At 33.8% G+C, this 26,484-nt stretch overlaps 1 protein-coding gene across 2 annotated transcripts; it reads left to right on the top strand.

The window, feature by feature from the left end:
• The first annotated feature begins 14,506 nt into the window (after positions 1-14,506).
• LOC128545879 (uncharacterized) lies at positions 14,507-19,978 on the top strand. 2 transcript variants are annotated; one of them, XM_045343423.2, is made up of 3 exons: positions 14,507-14,674; positions 15,233-15,428; positions 15,750-19,978. In XM_045343423.2, the coding sequence occupies exons 1-3, from the start codon at positions 14,660-14,662 to the stop codon at positions 15,869-15,871; spliced, it is 333 nt and encodes a 110-aa protein (XP_045199358.2). In that variant the 5' UTR covers positions 14,507-14,659; the 3' UTR covers positions 15,872-19,978. The 2 variants fall into 2 exon arrangements, with proteins under 2 accessions (XP_045199358.2, XP_045199359.2); XM_045343424.2 differs by lacking the exon at positions 14,507-14,674 and adding an exon at positions 14,794-14,817.
• The last annotated feature ends 6,506 nt before the right edge of the window (positions 19,979-26,484 follow it).

The following is a 26,484-nucleotide window of genomic DNA, read 5'->3' as shown; positions in this document are numbered from 1 at the left end:
CTTCCATTATTACAAAAATTACTTACTTAAAAGACTAAAGTTAAAGTATGAGAAAAATATGAAAAGTATATGATGAAACATTATAGATACGGACATGATAAACTGCAGCCATTATTTACAACTACAAATTAACAAAATTCAATGTAAATCAAACGTTATATGAGAGTTGGCATCCATATAATATCTAATGCCATACACTACAACGGACATTAATTAGATGTGCTATAGACTGGCACACAATTACAAATTACAATAATATATTACAAACATGGCACTAGACTTGCCATATAGATTTATACATAACAATACAATGCAGTAATGGTGTTCCATAATTAACAAAATGTTTGACATAAGTTTTGGAAACAGTGCTTTACAATTATCACGATACAAATTTCAGTATAAATTTTACATCTTATATAAACGAAACATTTAGACTCCTCTTTCTAAATAATTTACAAAAGTCTGAAAAATTTAATAAATTATCCTGACATACCGAAACTAGCCAAAATCATGTGCCAAAAAGTAAATGTTACAGAATTCTGTAGAATGAACAAAAATTTATCAAATAAAAATCGTAATGCAAAAATCATACAAAAATCTAACAAATAAATTTCTTACCTCGATCGAGCATAAATTTCTAGCAAGAAAATAATTCAGACATAGATTCGTCTATAAAGTCGTAAGGTGGTGTGCGCAAGGCATATCTAGTCCAGTCTATTTAAAGGATAATGTCTCGCCAAATACTAAATTTTATAGGATTCACGGCTAAGCCGTGGACTCCGACTATTGTCATTTTCACGGGATTCACGATATAGCCGGGGAATCTAACTACTTTGGTGCGAATTTAAATTGACAATTTGAGGCCCATTATAGTGGTTTTGGGGATAAAAACACGAATTACTGTAGTTTATAAAATATCAACTTTCTTATTACTGAACAGAATTCAATGAAATGTACATGGAAATTTAAGTAATGAAATACAGAAAAACATGAGAGGTATTTCATGCGTGAAATCTGACATTTACCTCAATAACTCAAAAATTTACAAAAAGATGATGCAATACCTGCATTTACACTACAGATAAAATAAGGCCCGTATGTCAATTTGTGACACACGTCCCCCCTTAAAAAGAAAATTTATAATTTTCTTAAATGAAAACAAATTGGCATACTGCACATAGCAAACACAACAAAAAAAAAAAACACGCTGTCACTATCTGTACACCATATAATATAGCCACCTGTCTACACTCTACTTAAATAATCTGCACCTACATTTTCTCTACCAGGAATTGCTCTAATACTGATCCTATATGGCTGCAATGCCAATGCCCATCTCATCAGCCTGGAATTGCTAAGTTTCGCTTTATTCAAATAAGTGAGCGGCTGATGATCTGTCTCTAATACAAAGTCTTTACCGAACAAATACCGGTGAAACTTAGCTACTGCCCATACTATCGCTAAACACTCCTTCTCTATCACTGAGTACTTTTGCTCCCTAGGTAGCAATTTTCTACTAGCATACGCTACAGGTAATTTTTCTCCATCACTTTCCTGAAGTAATACTGAGCCTAAACCTACATCTGAAGCATCTACTCTCAATATAAAAGTCTGATCTAAATCTGGCAACTTCAAAATAGGCGGACCCATTAAGCTAGCCTTCAAAGTCTGGAAAGCCTTTTCTTGACTTTCACCCCACTCTACAAGATTTGGCTGACCCTTTTTCGTCAAATCTGTGAGTGGAACTGCAATGGCGCCGAAATTTGAGATAAACTTAAAAAGTATCAATAGAAGTATGCATACAAAATAAATATCTGTCAATACCTTTGAGAAATTGTCTAACAAATCTACTACTTCCTGTTTACATTCTACTGGTAACTCCGGATTTATCTCTACATCTTTGTACGTTTCTGTACCCTGCTTTATAGGACACAAAACTATATCCTTTTCTACTCTACTCGAAAACTCATCACTACTTTCATTCGGATCTAATCTGTCATAATCTCTCTGATCCTCCTCTACAATAGCTGCTCCAACCTTACTTAAAATACCCTTATCTGGTATAGACTTACTATCATCCTTCCTTTCACAGTACTGTTTCAGCATGTTTGCATGAAACGTTTTCAACTTTCCGTCTACATCTATCCTGTAATCTAGTCTATTTACTACCTCTACTACTACGTAAGGACCCTTCCAATGTAACAACAACTTATTATGTTTCGTAGGTAACAATACAAGTACCTTACTACCTGCCTTAAACCTCCTATCTCTAGCCTTCCTATTGTAATACTTCTTGTATCTAGCACTACTTTTTGCTAACTGTTGCTGAGCTATCTTACACGTATCTTCCAACTTTTCTTGCAAATCCATAACATACTGGTAAGTGGTTTTAACCTCATCATTCTCCGTCTTACCAGCCCATAACTCTCTTAGCACAGTTATCGGTCCACGGATTGTTCTACCATAAAGTAACTCAAAGGGAGAAAATCCCAAACTTTCTTGCGGAACTTCACGGTAAGCAAACAACATAGCATTCAAATACCTATCCCAATCTCTAGGACTCTCACTACACATACGCTTCAACATCTGCTTTAAACTACCGTTACACATAGGGTGATACGGTGTTGTAGTTAAAGGCCTTAATGACAATAACCTACTAACTTCTGCCATAAGGTCTGACGTAAACTGCGATCCACAATCGGTAAGCATTTCCTCTGGCACTCCTAATCTACTGTACATATCTACTAATGCCTCTGCTACTCTCTCAGTTTCAATACTAGGTAGTGCTATAGCTTCTGGATATCTAGTAGCATAATCTACCATAGTCAAAATGTACCTGTTTTTCCTATCAGTCATAGGTTCGATCGGACCAACGATATCGACAGCAACTCTCTTAAACGGAGTATCAATCAAAGGCATTTTTCCTAACGGAACTTTACTTACTCTACCCTTAGCTATAGTACGTTGACAAATACTACATGACTGACAGTACCTCCTAACCTCTGCCATTACTCCTGGCCAGTAAAATTCGCCTAATACCCTATCACTAGTTTTCCTTATACCTAAATGGCCTGACAGTAACGAATCATGTGCAACTTTCATCACAGTTTCTCTAAGACATTTAGGTACAATCAACTGTCTACTTTTGTCTAAATTCTGGGCGGTATACTCTCTATATAACAATCTATTCCTTATCTCAAACCTAACTGAACCTTTACTTCTACACTGCTTAATCGTACCTTCCTCAGCCTTCTTTCTACACAAATCTAACGTGCTATCTTTCTGTTGCTTTTCTAAGAATTCCTCTCTAGATATATCTAAAATCTGAGACGGAACTTTAAGCTTTACTTGCTTCTTAACTTTGGCTTGCGCCCTAGTTTCTACTGCTGACGCTAAACTACTAAACTGAGGTTCTACAGCTCCCTCTACATTACCAATTATAACATCATTGGTAGGATTATCTACAACCAACGCCTCTACTGTACCCTTGAAATACGGACAATCAATATCTATTCTAGCTACATCTAGCCTATGTTCACTCCCATCTATGTACTTACATCTACGGGTTTTCTCTAAAAACTGACTTGCTTCTACTAAGTCCCGTTTCACTATCACACATGTACAACCTGTATCTCGCATAGCGATTACATCCCTACCATTACAAGTACCGGGTTTTGTAGGACATGTACTTACACTAAACATACCTAACTCCTCTACATCACTTAGTTCTATAATACTATTTCCACTCTCTTACCTACTTGACTTACTCCTATCTCTATCTCTATTTCTTCCTCTACCTCTACTCCTAGATCGGTCACGGCCTCTACCTCTATTTCTACTTTCCTTACTATTTCTATTCTCCCCTTTACTACTTTCCTGTTCCTGCTCTACCTCTAACTCTGCTGCTGCATTGGCACTATTACCGCCGTACTTTCCACTCCTACAGTAATATGAGCTATGCCCTATTCGACCACACTTATAACACTTCAGTACACCAAAGGGTTGATAACCTCTACCTCTATTACTAGTGCCTACATTACGACTACTAGGATACTGTCTCTGAGGTATTTCATATGGTTTATAGCTCCGGTCCTTATTGGTTCGATTCACGACATACTTGGGACCTCCTCGAGTCTTTGCAAACAAATCTGCATCTTCTGCTACATCCTTAGCTTTAACTAACCTCTTACTACTCAAATTCTGGTATAGTTCTCTATTACAGACATCTAAAAATTGGTCCCTAAGAATAAAATCTAACAATCCTTCGTACGTTTTATCTACCTTACTCAGTCTAAGCCAACCATCTAAATATCTACTTATTCTGGCTAGAAACATCACAAAGGTCTCATTATCCCGAGGCCTCTCAGTTCTAAACTTTTTCTTATAGCCATCGTCAGTGAGTTCGAACTGACGTAGCAAAGCGGCTTTCAGTTTATCATAATCCTTCCTATCTTCCAACGGAAGCCTATCAAAAACCTCTCTTGCCGTACCCTTTAGAAGGAACGGTAAGTTAAGTGACCATATCTCTTTATCCCAATCCTGCGCAACAGCGTACGTTTCGTACACATTCAAGTACGCATCCATGGAATCAATTTTCTCATCAAAGGGAGACATCTTAACCTTTACCTTTTTCTTACTCATCTTTTCTAAGTCTGTCTTAAACTTATGCTCTGTTTCTAATTTCCTACTTTCTGCTTCCTCCTTCTCTGTTTCTAACTTTCTAGCTAACATTAACTTATCCTTTTCCATTTCTAACTTATCCTGTTCTAACTTACGTTCATATTCTATCTTTTCCTTCTGCAACCTAGCTTCTAACTCTAATATTTCCTTCTCTGCCTCTAATCTTTCTCTCTCTCTTTCTCTCTCTGCTTCTACTCTTAATCTTTCTGCTTCTAAACTACTTTGTCGTTCATATTCTATCTTTTCTTTCTGCAATCTAGCTTCTAACTCTAACCTATCTTTCTCTGCTTCTAATTTACTATGTCTTTCATCACGTTCCCTAGCCTGCTCTTCCTTAACAAAGTTACGTAACTCCTCTCCTTCATAACCTAACTCTTTTCCTACCTTCGTTAGCTCTACTACACTAGTCATGATTACACTACGTTAACACTATATAACACTACAGTACAACAGCTACTATAACAACCTGAGACACTAGTTAAACAAACGTGAGGGAATACTAGACTACACTAGTTTACACTAAGGCTATACAGTTACCACTGAAGCCAAAACAAAGTACTATACTCTACGTATATACTACACAAAACGTCCTCACTAAAATAATACACTAAGTTGCGCAACAGTACTATGTGTCAATCAAGGTTGCATAGGCAACAATCAACAAAGTACAGTGACAGTAGGCTGTAACAATACCCTAGCCTTATCAAATATCAATCAACTGTAACTAGTGTTAACACTTTAGTGTAACAAATAAACAAAAATAAATCAACGTGCTTTATCCTAAGATAAAGTATAGGTATAACACAACAGTGTAGCACTAAAACATAAGAGTAGGTTAAAAGTATATGCAAGTAAACAAGCTTGCTAACACACACAAATAAAAAAAAATAATACTGTATCTGGTATGTATACAGCACACTAATACCTAATAGGATCACTGGGAGAAGTAGGGCGACGCACAAGTAAGAGTGAGTAGGATAACTCTCCTTGTCAAGGGCGGTCACTCTCAGCACAGATATATGGTTGCTTAATCATAGAGTGACACAAAATAAATCCAAAAGAAAAATAAAAGGAACGAACCCACCCCAGAATCCAAGTGTCGTAAACAACTGTCTATCAGTCTGTGACCACAAAAGCTGGTTAGCTGAAGCTACGGATCTGTCTTGTCTTGTCTGAGGTAAGACGTCACTCTGAAAAACGAATAAAACTATTATATGTGTAACAATAGAACAAAACAAGAGGAATCTTTACAAATTATTGCTGCAGTTAAATGGGTGTTAATAATGTTCGAATAGCTACTGTGTCTGGTCGACCAATCCCACTTCTGACACTATTGTGACAGGAAAGGCCGTACCGGCGACAGTAACCATCAGAACAAATCAACACCCTTTACAATATTTACAAGTTTATTTACATAAGATGATTATTAACAATGAATAGATATGAAAAGAAAAAAAACTGATTATAAGAAAGAAAAAAAAAAGAAAGTTCAGTATCTCTAGATACAAAAGTTCTTATAGTCCATTCTAATCTGACGTGACACAGGTCTTTAATGTAATTGTGAACTTTAAGTAGCACAAACAAAACATATCTCAAAATCCAGTCCCTTTAAACCGTGAATACGTTGATTCCGTGTTGGCTCCCTATGGTGGTAGGTGATTGCATCCCTGAGCTGACTTCAGAGGATAACAAAAATCATCGTCTTTGCGGTTTACGGCACAACCATGGGACGTAAGCTCTGCGCTGGGAATATCACATCCAGGCGAGTGAAGACAAGTGAACCTCGGGCATTGTACTTCCGGGTTATGACATCACCAGGTAAAATCGTCTGGCGGAAGAAGCTAAAATATATAACATATGGTAAGCACCATAGCAAAACAAAAAAATCAGGGCATATCATTAGTATAATTAAATAACATAGACTCCGCAATGCGAAGCAATATTAGACCATGTAAGGTATGACCTCTGACGACTAAGTGTGACATTGAGCTTGAAGTGAAAAATGGTATTCACTATACACTTTTATTAGGGGTGGAAGAGGTTTCTAACGCTAAAAGGCAGATGGCCTTAGATTTCGGTTGTTGATGATAAATACAACTGCATTCAATAGAGTTTGGTCTAGAGGAGTGCTCCTCGTAAACGATTGATCCTCCTAGCTATGTGATGCCGATCCTCCTCGCAGATCTGCTGTTTCTCTTGTGACCTCTGACAGTGAGCTTGGTTACCATTAACAGCATTCTCACTACACTCCCCCAGCCCTGTTCTATAAAGTGGGTCATAAGGGCTTGGGAGGTCACAAATGGATTCCTTGCAGAATCAGACATAACAGGTATACCCTGCAGGATAATTAACATGGAGGTTTTGCCAGTAACAATCATACATCTAATGCGAAGCAGACCACAAGTACTTCCTTCTTAAAACAGACGAGATTCCCCAGTGGATGGTTAATTACTATACTGAAGCAGTTATTCCACACATATCTTATAATAACAAAACTTAAGGTCATGGGATACCCTGACCCAAGGTCATAAACTTCCGGGATGCCTGGAAAAAATACCAAACTATCAAGGCCCTGGGATACCCAGAGCAAGGACCATAATACTGACACTAATGTATGCCAGGTGAAAAAATATTTCAAACAAAAAAAATCATTGTAAATTTGCTATTTTTCCAAGATAAAGTATATGTTCACAATACAGAATACATGAAAATGTATAGCTTATTTCTTAGGTAACGTACAACGTAAATTGTAACGTAGACTGTTTTTTAAATACATGGGTTTAAAGTTAAAATGCAAAGCTATGTTAAAACATATTTTGATTGAATTGTAATTATGCTTTTTCAAAGTGCTACAGTATATTTAAGGTAACAGAACACAAGAGATATAGTTAGTTTGTTCGGTAACGTAAACTGTAACTTAATTTGATATATTTATATGTGTTTTAAGTTAAACCTTCAGTTTGAAATGCAAAACTATACTGTTGAGAACAGAATTATATTGTTGTTGTTTTTTTCAACTGATAAAGTGTGTTTAAAAGAAAATGAAGACATACAATATAATTTGTATGTTTGGTAACGTAAAATGTAATGTAGAATTCAATGTAAGACATCTTACAAGTTAGAGGTTTGTTGATAAATAAGTATACAGTTGTATTACATGTAACTAAAGAATGTCAATATAAAATTGATAGAACATTTTTATGAAAAACATGTTTGAAGTAGGTATGATTGAAAATTAGCATATTTTGGAAGAATGACGTTACATTTTAAGAATCGCTAAAAGTATGCTTTCCCTTAACTTATACTAGCAATCTATATATCATTGTTTTTTGCTGAACTTTGAACTTTTTAATAGTAACTTCAATTTCTAATTACCTGGTCATCTAAATTTGCAATAAAAACTTCATGCCAAAAATGTTGCTTTTTTTAGGGTAACGTATCTTTTTCCGATATTTTTCTTCTTTAACATCACATTTTAGGTATTGAAATTTTATCAAATTGCAGCATCTAGTATACACCTTGTAATAAAATATGCAAACTTGAAATGATTTACTAACATAATGGTACCATTCGTCTGTAAAAATTGATGAAAAAATTATTGGTTTTGAGGGTAACGTATTTTAAGGTGGTGTTACGGAGAAAAGCCCCACTCGCCAGTTGCAAACTTTATGCCAAAATGTTCACCACACATTGGAGTTTCAAAAAAATATGGTCCACAAAATTCCCCCTGGGGGGGGGGGGGGAGCAAAACCCCTTCTGGCTCATAGTCTAATGTGTGCATTAATATCAAACAATCTAAAACAAATTTTAGATGAAACATTATACAATTATGCAGGCTTATTCGAAAAAAAAAATTGATAAAGATGCAGTGCTAGATATTACAAAATATAGACTCATGCAAAGGTCATTGAAACACATACAGACGATAGGAAAGAGCAACGAAGCATCGTTTTGCAAAGTCGCATTCATTGTAAATTATATGTTATTACAACAAAAATGAAATGTTATTTTTTATAAACCAGTTATGATTTTCAGTACCTAGTATGTTTTCCGTTAAGCACATTTTTAAGTTCTATATTCTGTTATAATAATTATAGCTATGCTGCCTTATTATGTTACATGTTGTTAATTTGAAAATCTACTGCATCCGTAGAACATTTTGTTACTTTGAAATGTAAAGTGTATGCCAAATGTTAAAACAGAAGTGATTTTTTCTTTTCATCTAGTTTACAACTTCAAATAAAATTAGAACTGTTATCTAGTTAAGACGCAGGGATAACAAAAAAGATGAAGACATACTGGTTTTGTTTAATATAATAAAATCTGTAAATAGATCCTTTGAAAGCACAAGAATGCAACCAAGCAAAATAAAAGCAGACATGGTTTGACTGAGTCTATTCATGACAGGTAATGGAAAGTGAAACACCTCTTACGCCACTTAGTTACGGCATAGATCGACTCCATGATCCCAAAGAACAAGAAAATATAATAACACTGAATTCAAGTACGGGGTGAACTTTTACTATCTAATGTGTTTCTACACTTGCGGACTTCTATAATTAGACCCCTCATGTGATAAGCAAACCTTGTGATTTGAGAATACTTGAATTATTGATAAATATTTGCAGACAAATTATCTCATTTTTACAAATGAGTCATTGGAAAAATCAACGATCCCTCATAGGACGCCTGCAGGGGTAAATAGTGGTTAGCATTGCACATATATTTCAACCTGACATTTAAAAGCGGGTATGACCGTTATTAAATCTAATTCAATTGTAAAGCCTTTATTTCATGTACTTTATGTAATTCCCGATGAATCTTTGGTCAGTGCCGGTCAATTCTATGGGTAAAGCCTTACTGTCTTAGAAAGAAATATTGATGATGTAGTGTCTGGACATGCATTCAAAAAGAACTGTTCTAAATTCCTTATCTATAAAATAATGTCAAAGAACAGCAATTGTCTTCACAAAGCGCACAATCTATTGCAAATGCCCTCTTGTAACTTGATTTTATTCAAACACAATTATTTTGATACTGATGTGCTTCCGACATACTAGTGAAGTCACCGAATAGATTCATTTGTAGTGACTGCATGTCTGTGACATTATATGTCATGTATTCCCTAAATTATCATTTGTGAGTTCACATTGACCAAATTTAATTTAGAATACTTGGTAAGCCTATGACCAGCCTGATCTATCTAAAGACTTGCTTTTTTTATTTATGCCTTTTTGAGTTGTTAAATAGAATATTACATGTACTTACGTTTCACCTCTTATATAGGTGATACAAAATTAGTGAACACGTGTTATGCCTATTTTGTAACATTGTTTTATTAATATGTTAGTTATATTAATGAAAGTATCAAAATATAGTGTTCATACACATAAAATTTAAGTGAAGTTTTTAAAGTGTTTCAACGAAACTGGATATACCTGCCTTTTATCGTCTGTCAACAGATTGTCCTTTCCCGCAAAAGCAAACTACTTCTATTTTGCCATCAATTATATTGAGGTAACATTTCACAGAAACGTGATTTTTTACTCCATATATCGGGTTTTCTTTACCCGTACATACACAGATCAAAATAAGCGCCCCCCCCCCCCCCATCTCTGTCACGTGTGCATTTAGAACAGTGTTTATCAGTTCAAAAATTCTTTTGTCTTCCAAAAGATTAACGTCGGACATCGTTTTCAACAGTAATATTCGGTCTGCATGTACTAATACGTACAATAAAAGTCAGAAGCCAAACTGAGGGCATGCCTATATTCCAGTGTTAATTAAACTGGCATTCCTAATAACAGCTACCATGAGTAAACGATATATTTACATGTTGCCAAAATGAAGCATTACAATTGTTAAATATTAAACCGTGACCTAATATTCCGTATTAGATATTTTACCAAAACTCCTTTGTTTGTTGTCTAAAAATACAAATGGAAATGGTGCTATAATTACAAAGAAGATAATGTATTTTTAAAACGAATGTAGCTTACCCTTTATATTCCTATACCTTCTGAAACTGTGTAAAGGGCTCTGAATTTTCGGTCAAAGATGTACTTTTAATTGAATAGGAAATAGGTAAATCATTATATAGACATGCCATCAATGTATGCATAATTTCATCACTGCTAATGTTTAAACAAACGGCCGGCATTATCTTTTATAAGACAGTCGAAACAAAAGAAAAAACGGTGAACGTTAATTCCCGAATCATTCACTTTATATTTTCCTGTAGAAAGTTTAGAAATGATAACCTCTTCAAGAACTGTGGCACCCGATGGAAGTTGCCCTGACACAAACATATGGTTTACTTTAAAACTTTATTTCATTACCTTTAACATTGTATTGACTGAGTTAACTTAAATAAACTGTCTTCGAGAACTATACAACCCGATGAACGGTCTTCACATAAAATGTATATGAAATAAAAGGGTTTAATGTATTTTGTTTGTACCTTATGAAAAATTGTAAATATGATACTTCAATAATATGTATTTATGAGCAGTTCTAATCGTTTATCGGTTCCTTCTTTAATGAATGTTTTGAATAAATTTTTTAGAATATTATGCGCATTTCATTTAACTAATGTCTCACAACAGGTATTAGTTTTAATAGATGTTCAAGAATAAAAAAGGCAAAAATCACACTTTATACACATTTAAAAAAACAACAACAACAAAAATCTCCAACAATATTGAAATAAATATTCAAATATCCTGTGCATTTTGATAATTAATTGTAAATTTAAGATGATTTTAATGACATTTTTAGTGGGTTCAGTTTTCACAATATACACGTTCCTGATGCTCTACATATTACTTCTTTCCCAAGTATTACAAAACAATCTTTATAACATTTTCATTGACATGGTTGTATTACGTATTACTGTGTACAATGACTTATCAAAAAGTGCTTCAAATTTGCAAAGGTGGAATATTCTATAAGAATTATACATAGTCTTAAATCGTTTAAGAAACTGAACATGTAGCCGCATTTACATTTGTTTTGTGTCAGCATTCATGAACTTCTGTCATATTACATTTTTAACACGTCCGTGACGTATGAGACATTGACCGAAATCATTTGCATCTGCTCTATGTAGATAAGTTGTAAACCTTTTGCGAAGAACAAATTCTTAACCTGCTTAGAAAGTCAGAAATAAAATATGCTTATTTTAAGGGTTGCTTATCTTCGGGCAACGGGCACATCCCAATGACAAAATTTACAAACAACTTCAAACACGTTGCAACGTTTCAAAGGTTGCAATCATAACAGGTATGTCATTTTCATCCTGCATATTAACATCAGACATTTGAGGTATTTAGAACAATATCTTAAGTATATTGTGACAGTGATAGGAATTTAAATAGGTATGTTGATAACATCCATGTTTAGATTATTATACAAGAACAAGGAGTTCGCATGGACATGGACATGCACACGCAACATTCTGGTAATTCTTTTTCTTTCCAATGTGTCCTGACTCGGAATGAAGTATAACATCACTTTTAATAAATCTTGAATATAAAATGAAATAACCAAACAATATACCGTATGTGAAGAATTTCGTTCAGGAAGCAATAAACCAATTTCATTTGTTTATGAGAAAACATAATATTTTGAGGACTGTCAATTTTATGTACTGTCTGATCAACCAAAGGCATCAATGGATTATACGTAAATTGCGACTTCATTTTGCAAAATTCATGTATAAGTTATACATTATTCTTTAAATTTTCAAGGTTAAAAGAAGAATATGTTATATTTTAAGACATCTGAAATAATATTAATTTTATTCCTATGCAAGTTCTTTACCTGCATAAAAGTTTGGCGCATGAAAAATTATTTGCTGAAAAGTGTACTATGGAGATATAGTTTTTAAAATTCAGTAAATTAAACATGAAGCTTATTTTAATCACATATTTGTAAAATGTGTTTAAAAAATATCAAAAGAGGATACAATGCGAAAATCGTTAAGCACAGTGCATGTTTGGTGATTGACCCCTCTACAGTTAATCGCTACGCTTTCCTATTTGAAGGTGCGGTGACTAATAAAGTGTAAGACTCCTTGATGCTTTTCTCCTAAATCATACAAAAATAAAACGGACAGAGGAGTTGAATTTTGTCTTGCAGCTGGCTTAGTCGTACCCTTAAAAGTTAGGCTCTTGGTGCTCTGTTTTCAGTACATTAGTGTAATTATACTTTAGATTGACACTATTTTTATATTTTACTTTATATGATCTGGTATTTTATCACTAATGTTAAAGCCTTTCTAAGCGGGGAGTGATTTAATTTACACTGTCTTGTCTTACTTGTTAAAAAAGTGCGAAGTCGGCATTCCTTAAACACGCTTGAACACCCAGTTTCCTTTATATAGTTTACTGACCGTTCCAATTTTCAACTTGTTTTCTGTCCGTCTCGTATTTAGTGTTGTGTATATTGTCTTGTTTGTTGTTAGCGTTTCTTTCCTCTTTCTCCTCACTACCCCTATCGCCCCATCCCATCCCTTCCCCTTGCATTTACGTTCCCTTGCATTTGCTGCCCCTCTCCTTTTACTGTGAATACGTTATCGTGCCCACCATAATTCTGCCCTCCGGCCGTCCTTAGGCAAGCCCGACTGTTGTTTTTTTCCGCTTGTGTGGTTGTATGTGTATGTGTGCGTGTTTGTCATGGGCGGTGCCCAACAGTGTTGTTTTTTCTTACTTGTCTGTTTGTTTATCTGTGTATGCTAGGTGTGTGTGTGTTTGTCTTTTGTACGTGCGTGTCTGTGCTGCTGTGGTTTATGTTGTAGGAATATGCGTTTAAGGAACGTGGCTTTCCCCCTGTTGAATATTCATCTTTGCTCCACTTTTCCTGAGCACCTGACCCTTTTATCTTACCCTTATCACCCCAACCACATTTTTCTGTATTTTGCATATATTTAAAATATACTTGAGTTGGTTTTGAAGCAACCCGTCTACAATATTTTTTCCGTTACAGTTTCATTTTGTTACTTTGCGATCCATGGTTCTATAGCTGTGTTTAGGGTGCTCTGTGCTTCCGGGAAATCTACCCTAACCCTTTATCTTGGTGTATCTTTTTATATGACATGTCCTATATATGACCTTGCACAGTGTGTTTTGTCCTCACAATCTATGCAACAAGTAACTGAAATATATTTGAACACGATTTGCTATCGGTCATGATTATAGCATGAATAATATTTATTTTTTGCAATAACCACCCACGATTATCAATATATAGTAACGTGAACATGAAATATGTTTTCTCTGTAAATGTTATTGTCCAATTGTCCATTAGGTATACATGTCCAAGTTTTATAGAAGTATGTCTACATGTAAAATCATTGTTATACGTGGTTTGTGTGTGTGGGTGAGGGGTGCGGGGGGGGGGGGGGGGGGCTTGGAAGCTTTCTTTGATTTCGTGGTTACACCAATCCAAGAAATTTAACGCCAACGAAAACATACATTTTTGTGTATTTTATATGCAAAAGTTGAATCCACGAATGCCTATCTCCATGAAAAAGCTGTTATGACTAAACAACGAACGTTCATGCCTTGAAATTGAAGGATTTCACTGTATCCAGAAATAAAACGAAATTGCGTCGAAACTATGGGAAATCACCGAAACTTTACTTATGTGTTAATGAATCATCGTTAAGTCGACCTGTATATAATCTTGAACTTAATTCATGCCACCAAGCACGTGTGGCCTGATTAACAACTCATTAACATTACAGTGCAGCGCAATATTGCCTCATATCTTTTTGCGTTTCCCCTCAAATTTCCTATATAAACTTCAGAATTCCACTTACTTTGTGTAACATTTAAAAAAAGAATTGTTTTTATGGATTTATCTGAATTCCTATTTAAATTTAGCTACACCATGTGTAGGCGGAGTCATTAGATTTTAATAGAGACATGTGAATGTTCTTACTGATGTGTATTCACATGGAAACTTACCTTCTTTTGTTATGTCGCTGCATGAGGTAAAGGTTTTATTTAAAAAAAATATTTTAGCATTCATTTCCAGAGAGTTTCCTAAGTTTTTGTGTAAACTTTTCTGAAGGGCAAGAAAAGACACACAAATATAGTTCTACAATTCTAATGAAGGTTGAGATTGTATATGCAGGTAAAACGTAAATAGGGAAACCCAATGAGTTATGAATGGCGGGAATGGTAATTGGTATAGTTCAATACAGCACGTAAACCGTTTAATTTATGATATATTTGAACTACATTTTTTTTAAAGTTGTTGTATTTTAAGTAAACCGTTTCATATAGTATGTCGAAACCTACTAACATGATGTTTTGAATCATAATTGTTATTGTATTTACAATGACAGTTTACCTACATGGCAAATATAATTCAAATAATTACGTTTTCGTCCCCCTATTAATAACAGATCGGTTTTACAAACAGATGTACTTATCCATTTTTAAGTACATTTACTTAGGAAATAGTAGGCAAGCCCAGAAAGATTTAATATCAGTTATACAGCAAAACAATGGACCTATATAGACCATACTCTTATGTCTTCTTACAGATGACTGTCAAAGATACGTCCCAACCCATGGCGAAAAGACAAAAGATTGAGTCGGATAAATCCTATGCAAAAGATATGCAAGCATCGGACATTTCAAAAGAAGAAAGACCATCGGATGAAGAAGTAATTGGTGTAATAATAGCTGCTACACGTACGGAAGACATTAACACAGTAGACTTTAGCTATAATTCTTCCGGTACTACTTTCATTATAAGATATAAATATGTATAATTGTAAACAACTTTTTGTAGATGCAAGCTTTCACGATTAACAATATATTACACATTATTGATTTCTCTTAAAAGTTTGGAAGAAGACAAATATTGCATAAAAATTGCATTATTCTTATAAATAAGTAACCTATTCCGAGTTCACTGAATATACATGACATTAATATCTTTTACATTTTCAATGACTCGTGCAAACAGATATTAGAAAGAAGACAATAAGTCCTACTGTCGCAACCGTTTAGCATTTATCAAGCAAATTATTTTTATATTTCTTTAACAATTTGCAGATTTTAAAGTATCACCAGGTGAAGAGCCATTATCTGATTCGGACATTCCACCAAGACAGAAAAGGGATAAAAAGAAAAAAGCATACGAAAGGAGAAAAGTCAGAGAAGCTTTCAGCAGATAAAGGACCAACAAAGTGACTCAACAAACATAATTGATCAAACTAAAGTTTAATTGAAAATGTTTTAATGCTTTATTTGTCAAAAGTTTGTATCAACAATGATCTCAAAAAAATTGTTGTAATTATTGTACTGTAGTGGTTGGTCTGCTAAGCGCCGCTGCTAAGTGCAGATAAATGTTGCTTCAAGCTATTTTTATTATTGATGATAATATAGGTTTATTGAATTTTACGCGTATAAGAGAGATTCTTGCTTCAATGAAAAAAGGTGATTATTTCAAAGTCAGATTTTGTCAAATATAAGTCCAATGTGTTAAAAAAAATCCAACTTATATCTTACCTTAATTATTTGAGTTATGTCTAACCTTAATTGAAATATTAGATTAAGGCAAACAGAAAGTGAGTAGTATTCTCATGGCAATTACATTTTATAAACCAGTACAGTATTACTTCCTTACGCGTAAATATACGGTTTTTGTGATAAAGGAGAGACAACAATTATGCATGAAAATGCACTAGTTTAGGAATTTAAAACTTGTGTTATCATTATATGATCGATAATATTACTAATACTTAAATTTCAGTTCGAAACACTATGTTCACGTGATCATTATTTATTGCAGTTTATGGCATTTTTATATATGCTACAGAAAAATATTAACGAATAGATATACTTAAGATTAAAATAATTAATTGTAGCATTCTCTTATCATGCAATATATTTTAATTGGTAATAAAAAGAATCCATGAACATGTACTTACATGTCCTAATGAGCTAAATGTTGCAATTCTAATGTAACAATTTTCATATGAAGGAAAAAAGTTTTCTGTCGAATATTAGTATGTCATAAGTATATCATACACAATGATAAGCTAACATAATTTTAGGGAGCACTCAAGTTTGTGCAATACCATTCAGTATTTAAATATCAATTACCAATTATCTTTACAAACGTACCATTACTACTACTTGAACCACATAAATTATGATAAATAGTGTGCAATATAATTCGCTACGTATCATGTAAAGTGATACGCCTGTATATCATTTTCTATTTTACAAAAAAAAAAAAAAAAAATTAAAGACAAATCATTTTTCAAATGTTTTATCATGAAGGCAAAATGGATTCCAAAATACAGAGGAATTTATCATTTTTCTGGTCTAAAACAGTATTGCTTTACTTTTCTTTATATTTCTGAGTATTTTTTTCAGTTTATTTAGATGTAATTAATATAACGTTATATCTAGGGAATGGTATTGTATAAAATGTTTTACACGAAATTGTGTTTGATATTTAAGATTAGAAAGACCAAACCTTGCATGTGTGTGCAATGCTGTAAACAGATTCATTTTAAACTTGAATCATACACTATATTGCTCTATCGTCAAAAGTTGAAACTAAATATATCAATGACTGATAAATCGTTTGACATTGTCGTCCATCGACGGTACTAGTTCTTGAAGAGGACATGAAATGTGAATATTATCATATGGTATATGTAAGCAAACAGTTTATGTATTTGTTAAAAAAACTCTACTTATTTTACACATTTTTATGAAAAAATGTTTGTTTTTAAAGTCTATCAAATTTTCTAGTGTTTAATTTTAAGTTATAGGCAATTTTATGCTAAGTCAAAAACTATACATGTAACAGTTTTTCAGAAAGTTTGTATCACTGTTTGTTTGACTGGTTTATAGTCAAAAACAAAACAAGAGTTACAAAATTTTCAACATAGCATAAGTTGAAGTGAGACAATTCAAAAGCAAATTTATAGTTTATGATTTAAAATACTTTTTACTGTATTTAATTGATCAGCTCTATTTGTAAAATATGATATTCATCAGTGACAATTATCTAAGAAACATTGTTTTGTTAAATGACCAAATTTATTTTCGAAATTTGTTGATGCTATTAAGTGTTTTATTTGCAATATATGTCATGGTTAATCCCTGAAAAACAGCTACAATAAAAAGTTATTGACTCTTTAAAAATGGGAAAATGCAAAACATTTTCTCCGATCCTGCATGTTTGAAAATATATCTATAGTTTAGAGTAAGCAGTATTCTATTGATATATCATGTTAAATATTAATGCAAACGGTACAAAAACAAGCTTTCATTGAAAACATATACTAATTCATTTCCTTTATATCTTTAAAAGTTGTGTGAACGTTATTCACATCGTACAATCTACACATGCCAGGTTTGAAGTAAATTGACACATGTACATAAGCACGGCAGTAAGGTTCACCGCCTCAGTAGCCTAGTGGTAAAGCATCCTTCTCCAGTGCGGAAGGTTGTGGGTTCGCTCACCAGCCGCGTCATACCACATATATAAAAATGGTACGAGTAGATTTCATCGCATCATGCTCAGCAGTATTCTGGATAGCTCTAGAGTTAGACAACCCGGTGTCAGCTTATTGTGACTGGATGGAATATCATGTCACGTGTCCACGGCGTGATATTTCAGTGAGACAGCTGTCACAAATAGACATCGTCGTGTATATGACTGAAAAATTGTTGAAAACGACGCTTAACCAAAACACATGCACACACTTCTGTAAGGTTCATTTTTCGGGGTGACTGCTTTATTTGTGTAATTTGATACACCACCTTATAACAACTGACACCTTATTACAACTGATAATATGTTTATTTGCATTTTGTGCAAACCTGTCTCAGTAAATCTTGTTTTTCTGTATTTTGAATAATTTTTGACAAACTATATTCGATTAAAGGGAAACAACTAAGATTCAATTTTGTATTCCATAATATACCAAAACTATGATGTAAAGTTGATGACATGAAAAACAAACAAAACAAAAACGGAAGCAAAATATTCGGGAATATTTGTACATAATATTGTTATAACCTTTACCAATGCAATGTTAAGAATGTTTCAATCTATCATTGTTTTCTTTATTTTGAGCTTTTTGTAACAATATGTATGCAGATAAAGATAAGCAACTCAAGAAGTATTATGTAAAGCAAAAAATGCAAACGCTTCAATGCGTAAACATGTGTTACGAAATAATGATAAACAAATGAGTCTTACGAAATTTTGTATAGCTTATTATATGTTGAAACACTTTATGGTTAAAATAATAATAGTTTTTGAGAAATTATGGACATTTGTATGCATTTCAAAGCTTTTTATTTTCATACCTACTTTAATAGACCTTGTATACGTGACTAAAACTACAAAACTTGTTCATAAAGAATGTTACAAAGCAAAACCAAACTATTCTAAAATTACAATTTATTCGTTTATTGTGTTAAGAGAAAGCACATTTAACACATGGAATCTTATTATTTTCCCCGTAAAAAGTATTCTGTCGCAAAAGCTTTTGCAAATTATTTAACTTCAGTTTGCTTGTTGATATTAACATTGTAAACAAATAAAGGGAAGCAATACTGATAGAAATTTGTATACCAGTGTACTTGCAAATGTGTCCAAAGTTCAAACATAATTGTATTATTGCATTATGGAAGATGCATGTCAACATTATAAACATAATCATAAACTAGTTACTTCAATTCTTTATTTTTAAATGTAAACACACGATCTTTTTATACATCATTATTTTTAAAAGTAGTTTGAAAATCAAGTATTTTGGTGTTTGTACACTGTCGTTTTGATATTTCTTTTTTGTAAGGGAGATGATGTGTGCTTTTAAGCCAAACAAGTGTATGATTTGAAATGAAGTAAAAGTATACTTGTAATGTTAAATTGATATGAATCTTGGTTTAACATTTCCGTTTTATATTTATACTGCTTCCATCGAATGTAACAACTCTTGAAGAGGAAAACTTATGATTGAATTATTGTATCCATCATTTTCAAAATGACTGTTGTTACCTATTTGGCTGGTTATTCTTTCAAATAGATTCACCGGAACAATTATACGCATGCGCATACTGTACTGTTAAAAGCAGGCTTTCAATTTCTGTGCAAAAATATGTTATTGTTACCAAACATAAACGATATATGCAGATATATTAAGTTTATTTGAATCATGTTATTGTATGTTATAAAGTGACTTGAAACATATCTTGAAGTTTGTGTTATTGTGTGTATATTGAACAAGATATAATAAAAATGATAATCATTATTATTGTTGTTACTATTAGTAGTAGTGTTAGTAACAGTTATATCCTTACTGACATCGTCTTAACTATTATGATCATTTTCATTTGTAAAGAACAAATAATTTCTTTCTATGATTTCAAGAAGTATCATGTTTCAATTTACTTTCAATTAAATGTTTACTAAAGGTACTACTTTTCTAAAGCAAATGTAAGTGTGTGTCAATATAATATAATATATTATACTGACACACACTTACATATGCTTTGAGACAATACTGGTAATATGTCACAAGACCAGTATGCAGTTCACTTCAACGCCTGTGCCACAAAACCAGCTCCGGTACGGAAGACGGTTTCTTTTCGGAAATTACGCTCTATTGACGTAAGTTCTTTCAAGTAAGACATCTCAGCGTCCCTTGCACTAAATACATTTCCAGAAGGCACAGACGTGGATCAGCTAGTGAGTGCATATTCAAATGGAGTATCCTTGCTGATAGATAAACATGCTCCCCTACGCACAAAAATTATCGATCTTCGACCTAGCTCTCCGTGGAATACAGACGAACTTCATGAGGCTTAACACTTAAAACACAAATTTGAGCGGAAATGGCGTAAATCTAAACTAACAATCGACCATCAACTGGATAGGGACCAATGTTCTACCGTAAATAAACTCATAATTCAGGCCCGAACCGACTACTTGTCTGATAAGGTAATGTCGTGTGGCACTGACCACTAAGGATTGGCCAAGATAAGCAAAAATCTACTAGGAGACAGTCATGGTACTGCCCATCCCTCCAACTCATCCTCATCGAGAAAATTGAACACATTAGGAATGACATTATTTCGCATAGCCAAACTGATTGTGATTCAGCAGACTTCAATTGTTCAGAACATCAGGAAGTAGCAAACCGTCTTGTTGATTTGGCTCCTGCAACGACAGAAGAGGTTAAACAAATCATACCAAAATCTCCACACAAATCCTGCGAACTTGACCATTTACCAACATGGCTTTTAAAGAAATGTCCCAAAGAGCTCTTGCCGTTGATAACAAACATCATAAATACATCAATGGAATGAGGTTATGTACCAAAAGAGTTTAAAAGTGCGAGTATAAGACCTCTGCTTAAGAAACCAGGTCTTGAACCAAATATTCTCAAAAACTACAGGCCTTTGTCTTATCTCCCTTTCATTTAAACAATCTTAGAAAAGGTAGTAGATGCGCTTTTGAGCGGCACTTGAGTGAAAATAAGCTACATAAGGGACTGCAGTCTGCGTACGGAACGTTTCACTCAACTGAGTCGGCACTGATAAAGGTACAGAATGACATCCTCACATCTCTCGACCAAATTTATGTAACAGTCCTTGTGCTATTTGATCTGTCTGCAGCGTTTGACACGATTGGCCACCAAACACTGTTACACCGACACGAACATCATTTTGGAGCCACAAACAAAGCACTTGCATGGATATCATCATACTTTAGTAACCGCTATCAAACAGTGTGCGTTGATGGTGAATTAAGTGTCGACGCCTATGTTGATGCAAATGCAGGTTGCCCCAGGGATCGGTACTTGGTCCTAAGAACTATATCATGTACAATAGTCCCGTTGGTGCCATATGCAGACGTCATGGACTTATTCATCATTTCTACGCCGGTGACTCTCAATTATACCTTCATTTAGGCCGATAGAAGATGTGGCTAGAAGTGAGGCTTTGCGCCGAATTGAAAGTTGTCTGGCTGAAATTGTCTCGTGGATGCATTGCAACATGCCGAAGCTCAATGCTGATAAAGCGGAGGTACTGTTATTCACATCAAAGCATAACTCCAAGTACATTGAGGACGTCTCTGTGATAAAAAATTATGTGTTATGAATCTTGGTGCTGTATTTGACAACAGTATGGATATGGAACACAAGTCAACTCTGTGTGCCGGGCTGGATATGCACAACTACGCAGAATAGGTCACATCAGACGGCATCTTACCAGTGATGCCACAAAGACCATTGTCAACAGCCTGGTTACCTCACGGTTAGACTACTGCAATGCCCTGTTAAGTGGTATTCCAAACAGCACACTTAGCAAGTTTCAACATGTCCAGAACATGGCAGCTCTCGTTAGCACTAAGACGCCCGTCGCAATCATATAACACCGGTTCTGAAGAAGCTCCATAGGTTGCCAGTGAAATACAGGGTGCAGTACAAGGTTCTGACCCACACCTTTAAGGCTCTACACAATCAGTCCCCTGCCTATATAAGGGATATGATAGAAGTGTATAAACCGGTTAGAAACCTAAGATCACAAGACACGCTGTCACTGGTTATGCCAAAAACTAAAACCGTGATGTATGGCAATCACAGCTTTTCGTTCTCTGCTAACAAGCTGTGGAACTCCCTGTCAAGCTCGCTGGCTGCTTTCAAAAGCCTGCTAAAAACCCACTTCTTTGTATAACATTTCTTTAACTGTATGTGAAATGCATTTTTATTGTTTGTGTTGAATGCGTTTGTTTTCATTGTTTGCAATTTATTCTGTAAAGCACTTTTGAACGTGTACATGTACATGAGAAGAGTGATATATAAATGTGGTATAATATAATACAATGTATATAATATACTTGACATTAACTTTTAAGTTGTACTTTTCTCCTACTTCATCACTTTCATAAACATTACAATGAATTCTTTCGAAAATGTATCAGTATTCTAATGGAATTGATTACTAAAATACTTTGTACTGCTTTCTATTACAACCTATGATGATTAGTATTTGTATGAATCTTATTTGAGGACATAACAATAAGTAGAAATGTACTATACATATATGAAATTCGTATAAGGTTCAAGCATATATCAAAGCATTTTGGAACACTGAATACAATGCATTCCCTCGAACTCAATCAATTACCTAATGTGATGTCAATTCGATACAACTTACGATTAAAGGGAGAATACTCAATATGTTCACATAATCGTCACTCAAATGGCAAGGAACAAAATCTTTATAAACAATCTAAAAGCTTGATTAACAAACTTTGGTGGTTGAAACAATTTAAGACTAATCATTTCAAAGACGGGTTTCCATCTCAAAAGATGTCAAATGTCAGATGTCTTACAGATTTTATTCACTATTACAACAGCAGTCGTGCGGCGGCCTAGAAACCTATACTTCAATTCGGTGTGTTATACTTTTTGGAATCATTAAGACCATGTAATCAATAATATATAGAATTCCGCTTAAAAACGTGGAAACACGACAAAAATGAAAATGTTGTAGGCTCGGTTTGATTAAGCCTGTGCATGCACCGTAGTGCAAATACAAGCTACCTCCACCCCCTTTAGCCCCGGGTTGAGTAGAACTCAATATTTGCACAAGTATAAAAGTACAATTTAGAGGCATGATAAAGGGTTGAGGGGTGTTGTACATGTCATTGCCTTTCATGAACTGACTCGACCAAAACGATCTGCTATTATTTTTCTTGGTTGCTTTGTATGATTCCAGATGATCTTCTCACAGATTTTATTACATTTGGGAATCCGTCTTGGATATTTATCGCCCTGTGTCCACGATCGTTGGATTAAGGTAGTTCTGAACGTTTGATCAACTGGAAGTGACGGCGTAACTTTACCTGACATAAATCTGAGAACCTGTTATATCCAGTTTATTAAGTGTTAAAATGTCAGCCTACTCTCTTTCTTAAGAAATGTGAAATAGATATGTTTTATTGTAAAATATTTCAAAATAATAACATAAACAAGCAGTTATTGTAAGCATTTCAATTGATATTGATAAGGTCGCTGACTTTAAATCACTTGCCCATCATCGATGTCGGTTCGAGCCTCACTCGGGACGTTAAATTCTTCATGTGAGGAAGCCATCCAGCTGGCTTACGGAAGGTCGGTGGTTCTACCCAGATGCCCGCTCGTGATGAAATAATGCTCGGATGGACACCTGGTGTCATCCTCTACCATCAAAGCTGACCTATGATTGTGTCGGTGCGACGTTAAACTCAACAAAATGAATAAAATAAATTCAACTGATATTTTGGTGAATCGTGAAAAATTAAGCACACGGGCCTATGCATTTTATTTGGCTTTATGTTTTTGAATAGGTATATTTACAACTATTCAAAGTTTTATTAAAATCTACATTGTGGAACTTTTTCTATACGCAAAAATGCCATCAAAAGTGCAATTTTCCCATTGTGAATCGGTCTAAGAACAAGTTAAGCACGTGACCCTATCTTTTTATCGGAAACAGTGATGCTTTGACAATATGTGGTTAAATAACATTCTACAATGCAGAAAAGTATTTGTTTCAAACATGCAGAACTGCCTTAAGGTAGTTCTGCACGTTTGGATCGAATTTTTTTCTACAATGTAGAATTTGATTAAACTCTGATGTTTCAAAACTTCAAAATATACCTAGACAATTCAGCAAATAAAAAAGATAGGGCCGTGTGCTTGATTTTTTGTTAGACTGATTTGAAAAATTTGGACCTCACGCAATATTTTATAATGGGAGTCTATGGGAAAATCATAACTTTCATAACTTTTTCGCGTATAGAATTTTTTCTACAATGCAGATTTTGATGAAATTTCTCACAGTTGTAAATAAACATATGGCCTATAATTTGGTGAAATAAAATGTATAGGTCCGTGTGCTTATTTTTGAGATATTTGACCATAATTAAAGCGAACCGGGCATTTCACGTTAATTTTAAGACATTATTTTGAAATTTTTAACGTATCATATGTTTTAATATCATATTTTTACTTAAGAAATATAGCAACAGTGCCATTGGAATATATGTACCCACAGGTTGCGATTAATTCATAAAATGATTTTCATTTCCGTACGCCGAATCCAGGCTTTATTCTACGTTTTCCGGATAACTGACGATACGCCATCACTTCCGGTATATCAAACGTGCAGAACTACCTTCAGATGTAATATTTTATGGCCTTAATTGATTTGATGTGTGTATTGAAGCTCTTGTCCAAAACAATATGATTTATAAAATTCGTCAGTCTGTTTTACATATTCATACAAATAGTAATGAGTATAAGATTAGAACTTTACTGTTATCTTATAACAGTAATTTAAATGGTTCCTCAAAAATCAAAGCCTTATTTATACCAAGTAATTGGATAATGAATATTCAGATCATTACGTCATTTTGAAAACATCTAATTGGAATGTAAAATAGAGATATATATATATAAACCCGAACATTCTTTATAATTATAATGTAAACGTAAGAAATAATATTTGGTGTACTGGGTATGCCTACATTAGATATGCCTGTAAATAGGGAGTAAAATATATTGTTTCTTAGAATCAAATAGAGCTTTTGTTTAATATTATACCATATAAAATTAATGTTTTTATGTCTAAAACCCTTGTGTGAAAATATACTTGTTTAACATTCGACAAGCGTTCATTTGTTTATACATATTTAGTATTCATGTTCAATAAATGGTTCTATCACAAAAGAGACATCACATGTTATGTGTGTGTTTCGTATTCCTCGCATGTACAATATTTTCATCACTATCTACATTATTACTTTTGTCTCAGTGTTAAGCAAGCGATGCACATATATACTTCGTAAGAAGATATATACACTGATATATTACAATGGAAGTAACGCTGTCAGCCTCCGATAGAATGATTGAAAAATGATTGTCGATATATTTCGACAAACGAATTAATTTTGTTGGTCTGTTCATCTGTCATGTATATAGAAAAGGATCATACTTATATAAGGAAAGTAATGAAAATGTCTTGATACCATAAAACAAGCGCATTAACTCCTTTGGTCTTGTCAGTTTGCATGTAGTTATAAATCTATGCTTTCTTCAAAAACGACTTGTTATTTATAAAATAGAAGAAGTAGAAACTCCAAAAGTCGCTCAACACGACGGAAACGAAAATGTTTGAAAGGCTCGGTTTCTATCTTTACATACTGTGGTTTTTTTATTATATCATGTACTGAAATTATTGTCAAAAGCTGTTGAATACACGAGGTAATATATTCGCCCACGACCTGTATGCATTTGACAATAATGAACCACAAACTATCTTCCAGTGTCGTTTCAATCTATTGAAAGTATTTTTTGTTGGCGGCTACAAAAATAAAGTATTTACCAGAAAAGGATGAAAAACTCTTATAATGCCTTTGATGTAAGCTGTAGACAACACAGTCATTTATATCTGTATATGTTTAATCTTTTTTGACTATTGAGGAAAAGAAACGTTCTACAATGAATTGAAATGAAATATTTATAGTTATTATAGTTATTAGAGTAACATAAAAGTGTTTTCCTTTTATCACGATTTTCATTCACTTTGAGTTTGCAGTGAAGTATTTTATATTGACCTACATTACTACATTTATTGAAATCTATTTTCCTACTACGCATTCTTGTTAAGGTAACTTTGACAAATATGGTTGCATCCAGTGTCGCCGTATAAGTAATGTGCACAATCTATAGAGAACCAACTAAATCCACATATTCTGTATATTTTG

Source organism: Mercenaria mercenaria, chromosome 7 (genome assembly GCF_021730395.1).
Source record: "Mercenaria mercenaria strain notata chromosome 7, MADL_Memer_1, whole genome shotgun sequence".
NCBI classification, from domain to species: domain Eukaryota; kingdom Metazoa; phylum Mollusca; class Bivalvia; order Venerida; family Veneridae; genus Mercenaria; species Mercenaria mercenaria.
The sequence above is the reverse complement of the archived record's forward strand: the minus strand, read 5'-3'. Positions and strand labels throughout refer to the sequence as shown.